We start from the raw sequence: 14,358 nt of genomic DNA, 5'->3' as shown, positions 1-14,358 counted from the left end.
AGGGTACTTATTTGGGGTTTGATTCGGTGTTTTATTTAAAAGTCAACATCAATAAAAAAAATCAATAAAAAGATATTTCGTGATACTGTTATTTATTTTAAAGTATAATTTTATTATTTTAATTAAAAAATACAAACTCGATATTTTTGAAAATTAAAAGTAAAATTCGAAATTATACTAAAACAAAAAGTATATACCTGTCATTTTCCTTATTATTAATTTATTGTTGAGGTCAAATACAATGGCTTGTAATATTTGGCCAAGTCAATTTATACGGTACCTGAAGTTTAATGGTTATTATTATTTTGAACAAAAAGAAAATGGTTATTTGGAATTGGAGGGACGTATTATTAAGTATTAACTGCGAAGTTGGCGTAAAATTGGAGAGAGAGAGGAAAGAAAGAATCAAGATTGCGTTCTTCGTCGGCAGCTACTAGATGAGGTCTTTGACTTCTTTTTGTAGGCAGCTTAGGTGGGAGTGGGACCCATTTATTTTGGACTACATTATTATTATTATTATTATTATATAACCTTGATAATTCCTAAAAGTAGGTTTAGTGAGCGCATTTAGATATCTATATAAATAGCTTGGTAGTTTGCAGTAAATGCAACTAACTAACCGCCTGGTTGCAAAGGGAATGGCGGGAATAAAAAGAATTTAATAAAATGATTCTAGTAATTGTTAATAACTTCAGATACAGGTCAATTTCCACGTATCATATGGGCTGTACCTGTGTGAGTAGGGGTTTTTTTTTTTTTTTTTTTTTTTTTTTTTTTTTTTTTAAATTAATTGTGGCAGTAGTAAGAGTTTTTATGGTGATCAGGCTGATAATTGTGTTTATTAATTTATAAACAATGATTTTTTTATATTTACAACTTTAAAGAAAATTATTTATTGTAAATCTCAAATAATTGTAAACAGTTTGAAAAAATTAATAATAGTGAATTTTTTTAAAAATCACTACATTATAAATGTTGCACTATAAAATTCATATTACTTTAATTTTCTCGCGATCACTATCGATTATTTGGTGTCGCTACATTACGTTTGTGTGGTATTCTCAAGTGTACAGACACAATCAACAGTGACTTCACGGTCAAGCCTGCAGTTAGAGTTATCTAAGGTAGAATCGATGATCAAGTCAACCCAATATGGGGGAAAATATGAAATTTGAAAATCCACGAGAAACTCAAGCTTTTATTTTGAAGAGTGGCTAGCAACTGCTTCCCTTTGGGCCCAACACCGCCGAGGAATCTCTGGTAATGATCTTTGCCGAACTTGCGCGACGGAACCAAAAACCCTTGCGCATCTTTTCTTCACATGTGATATTGCGAATAAGTTTTGGAGAATAGAAGACATGGGTAGAAGTTGGAATTGGGGCAATGATGCAGATAATCCAAGTTTAATTTCAACAGAACTGGAATTAAATCAGTTGATCAACAAATAAGAATTCCTACAAACGAGTTTGGAGTAGGGCTTGGTGCATTCTAGAAGAGCTTTGGTATCGTCGAAATAGTTAGTTTTTCAAAGAGAGTGTCGAGGATGATAAGATTTCTCTTATCAAATTCAAAGCCAAAGTGAGAGAGCATATTTTCTCTTCCCAGACGGAGTTCGGTAATCAGTGAGATGTCATCCATCGAAGATGGATTCGGCCCCTCCATGACATTGTGAAGATCAATACCGATACTTCTTTTAGAGCTGATCGGAGAGCCGTAACGGGGATTATTTCGAGAAATGGAGAAGGTATTGCTATGTGGCTTTGGAAGAGTCCAATTCAGGCGGACTCAGCAGAGGAAGCTGAGATGAAAGGTATTCACATCGCTCTGTTGTTGGCTAAATTCCAAGGTTTGAAAAAAAAATTATGTTGAAAGTGATAATAAAAACACAGTGAAAAGTCTAGGTAATATTAGAAATTACTCAATTTGATTATGTTTTCTCTGTACGAGAGTATTTTGGATGTTTGCAAGCCATTTTACATTGTGGAATTCTTGTGTACTAGTAGAGACTCTAACTTAGTTGCCCATTCGTTGTGTCAACGGGTGATGAAATCGGAAGCCTCGGGTTTTTGTAACTTAAGAGATGTTCTGTCATTTGTGCAGAGTGCTTTTGATGCAGATTTCATTAATTCTATGAATGTCTCGGCTTCCTCTCGCTCTACCGCTCTTCCCGACCGAAAATGACGGAGGATCTGTTTGAGAAAGTTTTTTGTTTTTTTTTAAAAAAAAAGAGAGAGACTGGCAGTTGTTATATTCACGTCCATCGAATAAAATAATGTTTTTAAGTTAACCCCACGTAGTAAAGTGCTTTATGTTGAAAATGACGAAATTAAAGTGTATTTCGTGGCTATCTTCAGTGGCAAGAGTGCAAGACTTTCTAGTCCAAATTTCTTCCTTATTTTGGGGATTTTTTTCTTTTAACTAGAATGCGTGTCATTAGAGAACACGTGAAAGGCGAAATAAACAAAAAAAGAAAAAGATAATCAAAGTGTCGGTAAAAGGTTTTGATCATTCATTGCCCAGCATCAACGCCAATAATCAATGGAAACTCAATTTAAAATTCATTGCTGATGACTAATTTGTGACCTCTAAAGACTTTGGATGATCGTATGCACTTATGGTGGTGACTCCAAATTATAATTTTAGTTTTCACCATCTAAGGAATATTTAATATATTGGTCAAGTTTTGGTTTTATTTTATCCTTAAATATCTATACTTAATTACATAATTAAAAAAAGATAAACGGTTCATCAATCATCATCACTCTCATTCAAGGCATCCATTCGGTGTTATCTTCTAAGATTAATAGTAACAAAAGAAATAAATTTTTTTTAAAAGTATGCTATATAGAGGCGACAATTTAAATAAAACCAAAGAAGATTAGAGTAATATAATATGCTCTCTCAAACTGTCAAAAGTGGGACCCAGTTGGAGACCCCAAGGTTGATGGGATGGGACTGAACGAACAACCGCTAAGAATAACTGAATATCGCACACGTGGCCCAACAACTCTGAGAGTTCAATTAATCATAACCCCAAAAACAAAGCACAAAACAAACACCATTATCACCAAAGGTTATTATACGCAGAAAAGTAGTCCACGATAGCTTCCCATACACCCTCAAATCTGGACCCACTTCTTCCATCGAATCCTCGCGCACGCCTATCTCGTGGATCTTTTCTAAAATCGAAACCTTTCATTTCTTTTTCTTTTTCTTTAATTATTTTTAATTTTTAATGCGTTTCCCTTTTGTGTTGTGTACTAAACAAAATAAATTGAGCAATACTAATATCCCACCACACATTACCCATCTTTATTTGATTTGTATTAGAAAAACAATATACAAAATAAATCAAATCAGATAAATATGTGGTCACAAGACTCACAACTCACAACAAATAACAAAGCCGAGTATTTCTAAAATAAATAAAGGGACAAAACTCTAAATTTTCCAGGATAAATTATACAAACTTTCTCTCTATTACACATATATTTACATGTTCTGTTTTTTTGTTTCTTTTTCCGCCTAAATTTTTTGGAGACAAATTAAAGACGACAACAAAGTTTGGTGTATAGAGTAGTAGTATATGATTGTGTTGAGAGAGAGAGAGAAGCGGTGGTCGTGGTAGGGACAGCTATGCTGACACGTCAGAGGCTCTGGAAACGAGTTTGCCGGATCTTGGTTGCCGTAGAAGGTCTATCAAATTCTCTGCCTGTCCACAACAAAACGACAAAATTAGCTCACTCACTCCACAATATATAAAAACACTTAACACCAATCCTGTACACCCAATATGGGACTTGAAAAGGCACATAAATATTCTTAATTGGTGTTTGGTTAATTAATGGTATATAATTGAGCACTTAAGTTCGCCGACCACAGGCATATCCGCAAGAAATAGCCCCCTCGTAAAACACCGTACACAAAGCGACAACAAAACAAAACATAAAAAGAAAGTTTTAATTCTAGTTTTAATACACCAATCATTGAATTGGTACGGGTGACGTGGCTAAACGGCGTTCATTACCGTTAGAGAGAGCCGTGCCACGTAACCCGGGGTGCAGAGAAACACAACGGTGAAATGGGGTGCGAAGCAGAGGATCACAAACCTTTTGCTTGGCACGACTGGTTCCGGATTGGGACAGAGCCACGAGGGGTGGAATCGCTCCTTCGCGGGCCACCATAAGACGGTGGACGAGACTGTCCTCGCAAATCTGGAGAAGAATCGCGGCGGCGATTTCCTTTTGCCTCTGAGAGCCGGTCTCAACGATCTCGACCAGGACCGGAATTCCGTCCTCTTCAACCAGAGCCGCCTTGGCCTCCGGCACCGAAACCACCACGCTCAGGACGTAGGCCGATTTATCTACCATGTTTGATTCCGAATCCGCCATTAGCTCGAGCAGAGGCTTCATGATCCCGGCTTGGACGGCTCTGATCTTGTTCTCCTTTACAGAGCACAGCGAGAACAACGCCGTCGAGGCGTCTTTCTTTCCCCGGAATCCGCCGCCGGCGAGGAGGTCCACCAGCGCCGGAATCGCTCCCGATCGTCCGATCGCGACTTTGTTCTCTTCCTTCTGAGACAGCCGGAGAAGCGCGCAGGCCGAATTCTCCTTCGCCGTCGAAGTTCCCAATCGTAGCGCGCGAACGAGCGGCTTGATCGCTCCGGCGTCCGCGATTCCGTCTTTATTTTCGTCGCAGAGCGAGAGGTTGAGAATCGCCGTCACGCCGTACTCTTGGAGTTGGAGATCAGGCGACGAGAGGAGCGCCACCAGAGGCTTCACCGCTCCGGCGTTCGCGATCTTCAGACGATTCTCCGGCTTGTTCTTCGCGAGAAGCCTGATCTCCATCGCCGCTTGCTTCTGATCCTCGACAGAGCCTGATTCCAGGTCCGCGACCAGTTGCTGAATTAGTTCATCGGAGTTATCAGCGGCGCAGGCGAGAAGGAGCTTCCGATTCTGGTTCGTCGCCGGTGAAAACTCGCCGGATCTATCGCTGTTGCAGTCGCTGAAGGCGGAGGAAGATGAATCGCCGCCGCAGAGGCCGCTCAGATCGCTGAAGTTCCTCCCCATATAGGTGAAGCTCGAGGGATTGATATTCTTCGTCGCCATATACAAAATTACAAACACAAATAAAAATACAATTCTCTCTCTCTATAAGAGCATCAAATCAGGATTGTAATCGCGACGTGAAATTCTACTTCTCGTAGGTCAAGAAAACGACGTTTGTGTTATCGTTTTAGGGTTAACCTGAGTTTTATTTTAAATTTGTACTGTCTGGTGGTGGGTACTATTTTTTTGCCTTTCGCAGTTTGTTGTTGTTGGAGCGTGAGAGAGAAAAAGATAAGAGTGAAGTGAAATATAGAGGCACAATTGGTATTACATAACACCTGGCTTAGCCACACACGTGCACGCAGCTGAGCACACCGAAAATCCCAGTCGTGTTGGCACGTGCGAACTTTCTTTAAACGCGTGCATGGAAGGTTCGCTGTTCAAAACAAGAAAGATTCAAACTCGGCTCTCCAGAACAGCAAAGAGATAACTACGATGTGTTGTTTTACCCAAGGTTTTGATATTCAAAGTTCTGGCATTAGAAATAGAATGAACAAAATTGGAGTTTTTCGTCAATTCCGAAGAATTTGGACCGGAACCACCCGGATTTTGGTTAGTGAATTCCGATCCGGTTCAGTCTATTTTTTTTAAAAAAAATTGGGGTATAAAACTCAAAAACCACCTCAAACATTTCATTTTTGACGGAAAATTAATCTAAAATTTTTGCCTCGTTCAAGTTGTTTTTTCACATGATTCTGGTGCATTGCGAGGAAACCGTCCACTTTCCGTCGCTCCGAAGGCCAAATTTCACGTCATCCCGACGGAAAGCTCTCTTGGATTGAGGTATTTGCCCAAATCCCGAAATTTGTAAATTTTTGATGATTTTGAGTTTTTCTTTGAAAGTTTTTGTTTATTTTTTATGATTAAGTTTAAAATCATTGTTCTTAACATCATTCTAGTGTTTATTCTAAGTATGTGTTCATTTTTTCCATTTTTTTTTTTTACTACGAAAATAGTTTATGTTAGTGGGGGGGGGTTTTTTTTTCCAATTTTTTGTTCGTTTTTGTGTTGAATATTTTTAAACTTGATTATTGTTTTATTGGTTTAAACTTGATTACTGTTTTAAACTTGATTATTGTTTTATTCCAAATTTGTGTTGAATTATTTTCAATTTTTTTTAGATTCGGAAATATGTTAGATTTGGTGATTGTTAGTGGAATTTAGTTTGATAATTGTTAGTTTAACTTAGTTTTGATGATCGTTAGTTTAATTTAGTTTAGAGATTCGATTATTTTTTACTTTAATTTCTTCATTTCGAGGTTGGAAAGAATGGCGCCCCCGACCCAGCTAGGACATATTAAACGCCCTTTGCCGAAAAAACAATGCGCACCGTTTGTACTTTGTATTGAATTTAATTGTTGTTGTGTTTGTACTTTGGTAATGTATTGAAAATATTGTAAATTATTTTCAATTTTATGATTTTATCCTATGTACTTTATATATTTTTTCACTGGACGGTGACGGTAAGTTCAACGGTACAGTGTAACTTTTTCTTTTTTGTTTTCTACGGTATTCCTCTGACGTATCAGTACTTACCGATAAATTCTAAACCCCGGAACGATAACGGTAACGGTATTTTGATCATTGGACTTTTACTTGCTGTTTTTTATTTTTAATGTGATGTTTTTAATCCGTCGATATTTATTTTCTTTGCTCCGTACCGTACATGAGTGTAAGGGGTCAAGTACTGGATTGGTCCACGTGGGAAATTGGGAAAGAATATCTTGGTTGCTTGTGGTGTGGTGAATCGATTTGCACATGGTTATGAGAGCATCTTATTAGACTGTCACAGGTCACCCCACGCTTGTGCCCTTTTGATGCGTTTTTTTTGTTTTCTTTCATTCACAACAAACATTGAGCCATTTCCTTTTTTTAAATGTCACCTCATTTTTCCTAGATCTAATCAACAAAATATTCATGTTATGCTACTATGTCAAGTTATATTCTTTTTCGGGAGTACAATTACTAAGAAAGTAAGTTCACAACTGAGACTTCACAGCGAAACTTATGAGAGCTTGGTTTGTGTTGTTTATTTTTTTCATTATAAAAGAAACATAAAGGTCAATTATTCCAGACAAAATGTTTGTGTGAATAGCGACTAATTGTTTCATAAAATATGTCATTATATAAACAAATAGACTCTCCTAACAATAATGTGATTTGGTACCAACTTTGTTTAATAAACTATATAAGCTTCGATGAGTCTTGGAATTCAGGTGTTTTTATTACAATCGTACCTACAGAATCGGAGTGAATAACACTAATTATTTCATGGGGAATAAGAAAGTTGGTGGAGTAAGATCAAATTAGTAAAATAAGAAAAAAGAAACTGTCAAAAGCCTGAGTCAGGCAGTGCTCTCGTAGCTCAGTTGGTTAGAGCACCCGTTTAGTAAGCGGGAGGTCTTGAGTTCGACTCTCAACGAGAGCAATATTGCATTTTTATGCTATTTTGTGTGACAAGTACAACCACCACTTCAGTTTTCCCTAGTTTTTTTTTGTTTTGAATTAATCCTCTGGTCCCAGTTATCTTAACATAGCATTTATGTGAATAATAACACATAAATCATAGTTTTTGTTTGCACTTTGGGAGTTGAGAAGACTCATCAACGCTTTTCAGTCTCCCGTTCTACTTCAAATTTTTTTTTTTTTGTTTGCTCCGTTGTAAAAAAATAAAAAAGTAAAATAAAAATCGTAAAGATTTTCGGCTGACATGTGTAAAGACAAAAGAGACGGAAATTTGGGAAATCTACAGTTTCGACTTTAGACTTGAGAGAGAATCATGATTTGTATATGTGGGTAGCTTTTTTTTAGTGGGCCTGGAGAGCCTCAATATTTCAAAATCTATGTTAGAGTAGGCCCAAATCTATAAATAAAGGAAAATTATAATTGATTTAAAATACTTTTACATGCACTCACTCTCGCAATAACTTATAATTCTTTTTCCCATCGCTCTTCCCATTCTTCCTAGGGTAATTGATCAACTTTGACACGAAGTTTGTTATTATTGTTATTTATACATATTAAGTACTATTATGTGAAAAAGAGCAAAGATATAAACGTTTTAGCAGATTTTGAAAATTTAAACGAATTCACTTTATATGCGATAGTTTAGTCTTTTGCAGCCTCGTGCGGTGGGCTAGGGCCACTTACAGTGTGTGGCAGCCTCATGATATTTGCCAAAAAAAATCTTAATCTTGTTTTTTTTAGAATGATCATAGGCAATCGCAGAAGCCCGTAAACCACCACAACACCGCAAATCGAGAACCTATGACACACCCCAAAAAATAAACAAAAAAACCCAAAATTTAAAACTAAACATGTATTTAGACCAATATCAATCAATAAAATATGAATGATCAAATTTGACACGAAGTTTGTTATTATTGTTATTTATACATATTACGTACTATTATGTGAAAAAGATCAAAGATATCAACGTTTTAGCAAATTTTAAAAATTTCGACAAATTCACTTTATATGCGGTCTCGTGCAGTGGGCTAGGGCCTCCTGTAGTGGGTTGCACCCTCATGCGGTTCCTGCGGTCTGCTGTAGTGGCCTGCAGCCTCTTGCGGTGATATTTACCAAAAAATTTCTTGCTCGTGTTTTTTTAGAATGATAGAAAACCACAGAAGCGCCCGCAAACCACCACAGCCTACGTGCACCGCAAATAGTGAACGAAGACACACCCCAAAAAATGAACAAAAAACTCAAAATTTAAAACTAAGCATGTATATAGACCAATATCAATAAATAAAATAAGATTGCGACCTAAATTATCATGAAATCAATTAAGAATATATTATTTTGAGCTAAACTAACCCAAAAAAATAAATAAAAAACACATGAAATCTAACCTCTAAAATAAAGCACTTGAACAAAAAGGAAATACTAATTTGAGAGGAGAATAAGACAAGTGTCGCGTCCATAAGTAGGAGTGGCGACTTAACGAGCTTGGGCAGACTGAGATATGATAGCGGTCAGAGATGTCTAATTGTCTATCTCTAGTGAAATTCGAGCTCCCATTATTTCATATACTTGACTAAGTTTATCGAATCTCTTGTTGAACTAACGTGAGTAGACCCGTTTTCGTCCGAGTTCATGTAGAGATCAACTTGAAAGACTATAATGTTAGTACGAGCATAAAAGCAAGGTTTGAGAAGGAAGTAGTCGATGTCGTTAAAATGTCGAGATGATACATACAATGCAATCAAATCTAAAGAAATATTCAAATTCCGAGATGCTTCTTTGAATCCGGCCTTATGATCTTTCAGATAACTTAAAATGTCTCTTTCATGTGTAATTGAACTGAGATCCTTGTATAACATGAATAGATTTGGTATATCTATAGTGGTTCCGTGTGAAAGCTAGATCTTCTAGCCTGTGTATTTTCCTTATGCTATCTAATCATAATATACAATGCCCAACTTTACTCATTATAATATAAAGGAATATATTAATAAAGTTGGTGAATGAATGTCTTATTCTATTTGCAGAGGCACAGAGAGAGGGAGACGCATAAAGTCTCATGCAAAAAGATTCAAAATCATATATTTGCCACCTTTCCCATTTATAGTCCCTACTTAAAATGTATTTTTCCCCTGATTTTTCATATAGGGCACGTGCCCCATTACATAAATCTATTCCTTTAATACGGCCAATTAACGTCACAGCTATATAATCAAAACGTTAATTTGCATACAATTGTTCCATAAAGTTTTAATTCACAAACTATATATTTTCTGATAAGATTCCGGCTTGTAACGGAAGAAAAAACCCAAAAATCCCATAATCTTGAATTGGTCATCGACATCATGTTTTTCTACCTAATCGGGCTTAGATCATTGAAAGCTAAAGAATTCACACATATCCATTGAAATTAGCTAGCATAAACTTAACTCAAAATCGCTAATAAAAAATATCAGAAACGACGAAGAGGAAGTGACCAACAACGAATCCGATGAGAGATGGATACAAGTGCAAAGGTGGAAAGAAATAACGAGTTTGAGGTTATTCTACAACTATATACATAACGGTATTTTTGTCTTTAATTTTTTTGCTATCTCGTAGATCACTTAGAAAAATGTGTGTCATTTTTATTACAAAAGACTGTCTTCAGATTATTCCTACGCTGAATACACGGTGAAGGAAAGGAATTTTTAAAAAATACCCTAAATAAGTTTGATATGTTCTAGTTTATTTAGACTAGTGAAAATTTATTTTACAAATATCGTTGAAATGAAGTATACTTATTATTGAACATGCAGTCAATTCGCTATAAACTTGAATCTTGTTTATTTTATTGATTTATATATTTTTGGTGTATTTATGTGTCTGCTTGCACGTTTGTGGTAATAAACTTATTAAGTACGGATTTTTTTTTCTAACAATATTATCAGAAACTATTTTATAGATTTTCAGAAAAGAAAAATCTGATCCGGTACAAACATCATACTCACTCAACATGTTATATTTAAGTATATAATTAGAAACTATCTTCGGCACATCGGCATGGTCAAACTGTAAATTACAATTTACAGTCTCATGTCTTTTTATTTTAAGTTTTTTTTTAGTTGCTCCTATGCTATCATATATTTGATGATATATAGCACAGCTACACAGGTTTCTAGTATATAAAAAACTGAATTAACCGAATACGAAAAAGTCTTCCAGATACGGCATCATTTGAATAATAATAATATAAAAAACAAGATACAAAAAGAAAATCAAGATACGCGAAAAATATATAATTCGCATGACATGCGAATCACGATGAAGAAAGAGAGCCTTATCTTTTGTCGCGGCTACAAAAGACTTTGATGAGGAAAACAAAGTCCAAAAACCATGAATAGTTTATACCCTGACTACGTCGCGTCAGATTATTATTATGATTTTTGGTTACAAGTTACAACTTTTTATTTCCGTTATAAAAAATAGCCATCCATAATTCAGATAGATTTTACCCTTTCCCTATCTAACTACCCATCTAGTCAATAGAGTCACTAACTTCAATTGTTCATCATTTATAAGAAAAAGTTTATTTATTTATTTATTTTGTATTTAAAAAACCAAAATTTGGATCTAGAAGAGGAAAAGAAAATAAACATAACGTCGGTGCGACGATGAAGAATAATAACGATATTATGTATGCTACATTGATATAGTCTTACACTCTTACTCTTATCTTAATTAAATCGTAACGTTGAACTTTCTTTGCGACGACGAAAAAAATTGAAGAGTGAATTAAATAGAGACATGAGAGTCTCAACAAACATCATCGTTGCGTACACGTTACCGAAATTAAAAAAAAAAAAAAAAAACTAATCTAAACTAATGCATACAAATCAGGCACAAAAGAAAACCAGCGGAATCCACAGCTCCATTTCTGAGTCAGAGAAGGGGATTTGGGAAGCCAATGCCACGTCCTCCTCGACCACTTGTAGTACAGAATCTCGGGCCACGTGTAACAGCACACGCACACCATTCCGTCGTGCCAAAAACAGTACACGTGGCAGTAGCTGTGGTAACACACGGACGTGAGCTTCCGGCACATCATCTCCGGGACCCGAGACACCTCGACCCACTCGCTCTCGTCCGCGCTTAGCTCCCACGCGCCCACGCTCCTCGAAATCCCGTCCCTCCCGACCCCGCCCACGAGGACCAGCTTCTCTCCGCCGCCGGAAACCACCAGCCGAGCGAACGCCACGTCGGCCGGCGGCTCCGCCGCCAGTCTCCCCCACTCGCGCGTCTCGAGATCGAACCACGCCACGCGCAGCGGCTCGGCGGCGGCGATCCAGACCCGGCCGCGGAAGAACGGGTGGTTCTCGTGCCGGGAGTCGCTCGTTGGTGGGCCCGGCGGGCCCGGCCCGGCCCATGACCCGGACGCCGACGTGTACACGAACGACCCGGCGGCGGAGAGCGCGAAGAGCGCGTAGCCCGACGAGCGAGCGGTCGCGACGAGGGAGAGGGAGTCGAACGAGAAGGGGTAGATCGGGAATTTCACCGCCCTCGAGGTTTTGGAGAGGACGTTGCAGACGAGGAAGGAAGAGGCGGTGGAGAAACAGAGGAGGCCGTTGGAGGAGGAGACGACGGAGGAGGGTTGCGCGGCGGCGGAGGGGAGAGAGAGGTCTCGCCACGTGGCGAGATTTGAGTCGTAGAGCTGGAAGTGGGTCTGAAACTGTGGGTGAGAGAGCAAGAGGAATGAAGAGAAGGAAGGCGAAGAGGTGTGTCTGGTGGCGAAGGAAGGAGAGAAGACGAGGGAGTTGAATTTCTTGCAGGTTGACCTGAGGTTGAAGAACGTCTTTAATGGGAGGAGAGAGAGGATTAGCTCAAGAATCTCCTCCGGGAGATTGCTCCAGATCTTCGGGTCCATCGTCGCCGGAGAGACTGGGTTTCGTATGTGAAAGTGTGTTCGTTGTTATGGATTTATATACGATGATGAATGAGTACACAAAGCTTTTGTTTATTATGGCTCAACCCAAGTGGGTTCCACAGCCTCCACTTGGCATGTTGTATTAGATTATATAAAAAGTTGACTTTTTCTTAATCAAGAAAATTAAACATAAATATATAAGCAGTAAGTAACAACATCATGAGTCCTTGTACTTTGATTTTGTGTTTTTTAATCAACGGTATTATTAAATCAACTGAAAGGCTCAATTTTTGGAGTATTAATGAACCAGCTTGAATTTTAGGTACATATTATATTTTTTTGTTCAAAATTTTATGAAGTCATCATGCAATTTTAGGTACTTAATGTATCACTAAGATAGACGTTGTCAATATAATATGATAGAGGTGGAATTTTATTAAATATTAATACTCGGCCTATGCGAGCTAAGATAGAATACGCCAAAAGGAAATCAAGCTTTTTAACATTCTTTCAAATAACTCTTCCCTTTGTTTTTCAAATAAGAATATAGAACAAAGCTAGTAAATAGTGGATTTAGCATATACTAGAATTTCACTTTTTAAATTTATTATTAGTAATTAGTGACTCAAACTTTTATTGAGGATTTGGAGTAGTACTCATTTTTAGACAAGTAACTTGTATCCAAGTTCACAATTAAATCTTACCTTATTTTCCTTATTCTCTCACCAACTCATTTGTTTTCAATGGAACAATTTTGAAATAGCCCGATCCATAAATTATTGAAGACATATATAGCCGATAGCTCCTATAGTTAATAATATAATTCGACTCTCACTGTCACTGTAGTGCTAATTATGGAAGACATTAATTAGCATCGTCGTTGACCTAATCTTATTATATTGGCCATAAACCATAAGTCAAGCAAATTAATTTTAGTTTCCATTCAAATTCCACGGCACCGTTTTGGATCATTATGTATGTTTGACTTAAATGTTTCGTATATTTTAATTTATGTTCTAGTGTCGCTAAACTATGGGATTGGATCGAGATTTAAGTGCTAGAAAGAAGAAAAGTGTTGGCCAGAAAAGCTAAAGCATCTTAATTTGCAAGTGGGCTTAATTTCATGCAAGTGGTAAAACGGTATCTATAAAAAATGTCTCTCTAGATATACATAGTCATGAAAATTTAAATTTGATCATATAAATAACCTTTGATAAATTTTAATTAAATATAACTATTAAAATTTATTAACAAAGCAAAAAAATATTAATAATTATAAATATTTGTCAATAATTGTAATAGCTATCAGACTCTAAAGACCTATATAAAATGTTTAAAACATCCAAATATTATTATAGCAACATAAAAACGTCAATAATTTATAAAAGTATTAGTTATTCAGCAAATTTACAAATTTTGTTAACTTAATTACTCAATTTGCAAAAAAAAATTGTTACCTATACCGTATGTAAACTCATGACATCGACACACACACACACACATATATATATATATATAATTTTTTTTTTGTTAAATAAGAATATTAATGGCCTTATTTACCATTTTTACTTGTTCTTTCTTCTCAATTTGTTCCTTCTATATTGTATAAGAGCAATTCAGAAGGTAATAAAAAGCTGTTAAATCCTCTGTTAGAGTAAACCAGCGAATAAAACAACGAACTTAACGATTATTCAAAATACTCGGTTTCGCACACGAAACTTCCTGCGCAAGCAATCAAGGAATTTATTGAGAAAAACCAGATGAACAAACAAAATGCAAACGATATGAGGACACAAGCGATTATCCTGGTTCAGATCAATCTGATCCTACATCCAGCTCGGGCGTGAGAGGCCCTAAACGATCCACTAAGAGAAAACACCA

The 14,358-nt window shown here is 36.8% G+C and overlaps 2 protein-coding genes and 1 non-coding gene across 3 annotated transcripts; 1 reads left to right on the top strand and 2 right to left on the bottom strand.

Annotated features, from left to right (window-relative positions):
• Nucleotides 1–3,413: 3,413 nt before the first annotated feature.
• On the bottom strand, nt 3,414–5,373 carry LOC149391980 (U-box domain-containing protein 14-like). The gene is made up of 2 exons (XM_089621167.1): nt 4,110–5,373; nt 3,414–3,712 (listed from the first exon to the last, which is right to left on the bottom strand). The coding sequence occupies exons 1-2, from the start codon at nt 5,106–5,108 to the stop codon at nt 3,635–3,637; spliced, it is 1,077 nt and encodes a 358-aa protein (XP_089477293.1). The 5' UTR covers nt 5,109–5,373; the 3' UTR covers nt 3,414–3,634.
• Nucleotides 5,374–7,462: 2,089 nt separating this feature from the next.
• Nucleotides 7,463–7,536, top strand: TRNAT-AGU (transfer RNA threonine (anticodon AGU)). The gene has a single exon. It is a non-coding gene; the product is annotated as a tRNA-Thr (tRNA).
• A 3,723-nt stretch (nt 7,537–11,259) lies between these two features.
• Nucleotides 11,260–12,633, bottom strand: LOC149391978 (Galactose oxidase/kelch repeat superfamily protein). Its single transcript, XM_089620839.1, has one exon. It carries the CDS (start codon nt 12,475–12,477, stop codon nt 11,431–11,433), a length of 1,047 nt encoding a protein of 348 aa, XP_089476965.1. The 5' UTR covers nt 12,478–12,633; the 3' UTR covers nt 11,260–11,430.
• Nucleotides 12,634–14,358: the final 1,725 nt, after the last annotated feature.

The sequence above is a fragment of the Urtica dioica genome, chromosome 7, assembly GCF_054948205.1.
Source record: "Urtica dioica subsp. dioica isolate 48M chromosome 7, U.dioica_male_clone48M_v1_H2, whole genome shotgun sequence".
NCBI lineage: Eukaryota > Viridiplantae > Streptophyta > Magnoliopsida > Rosales > Urticaceae > Urtica > Urtica dioica.
This window is presented reverse-complemented; position numbering and strand designations above follow the sequence as displayed.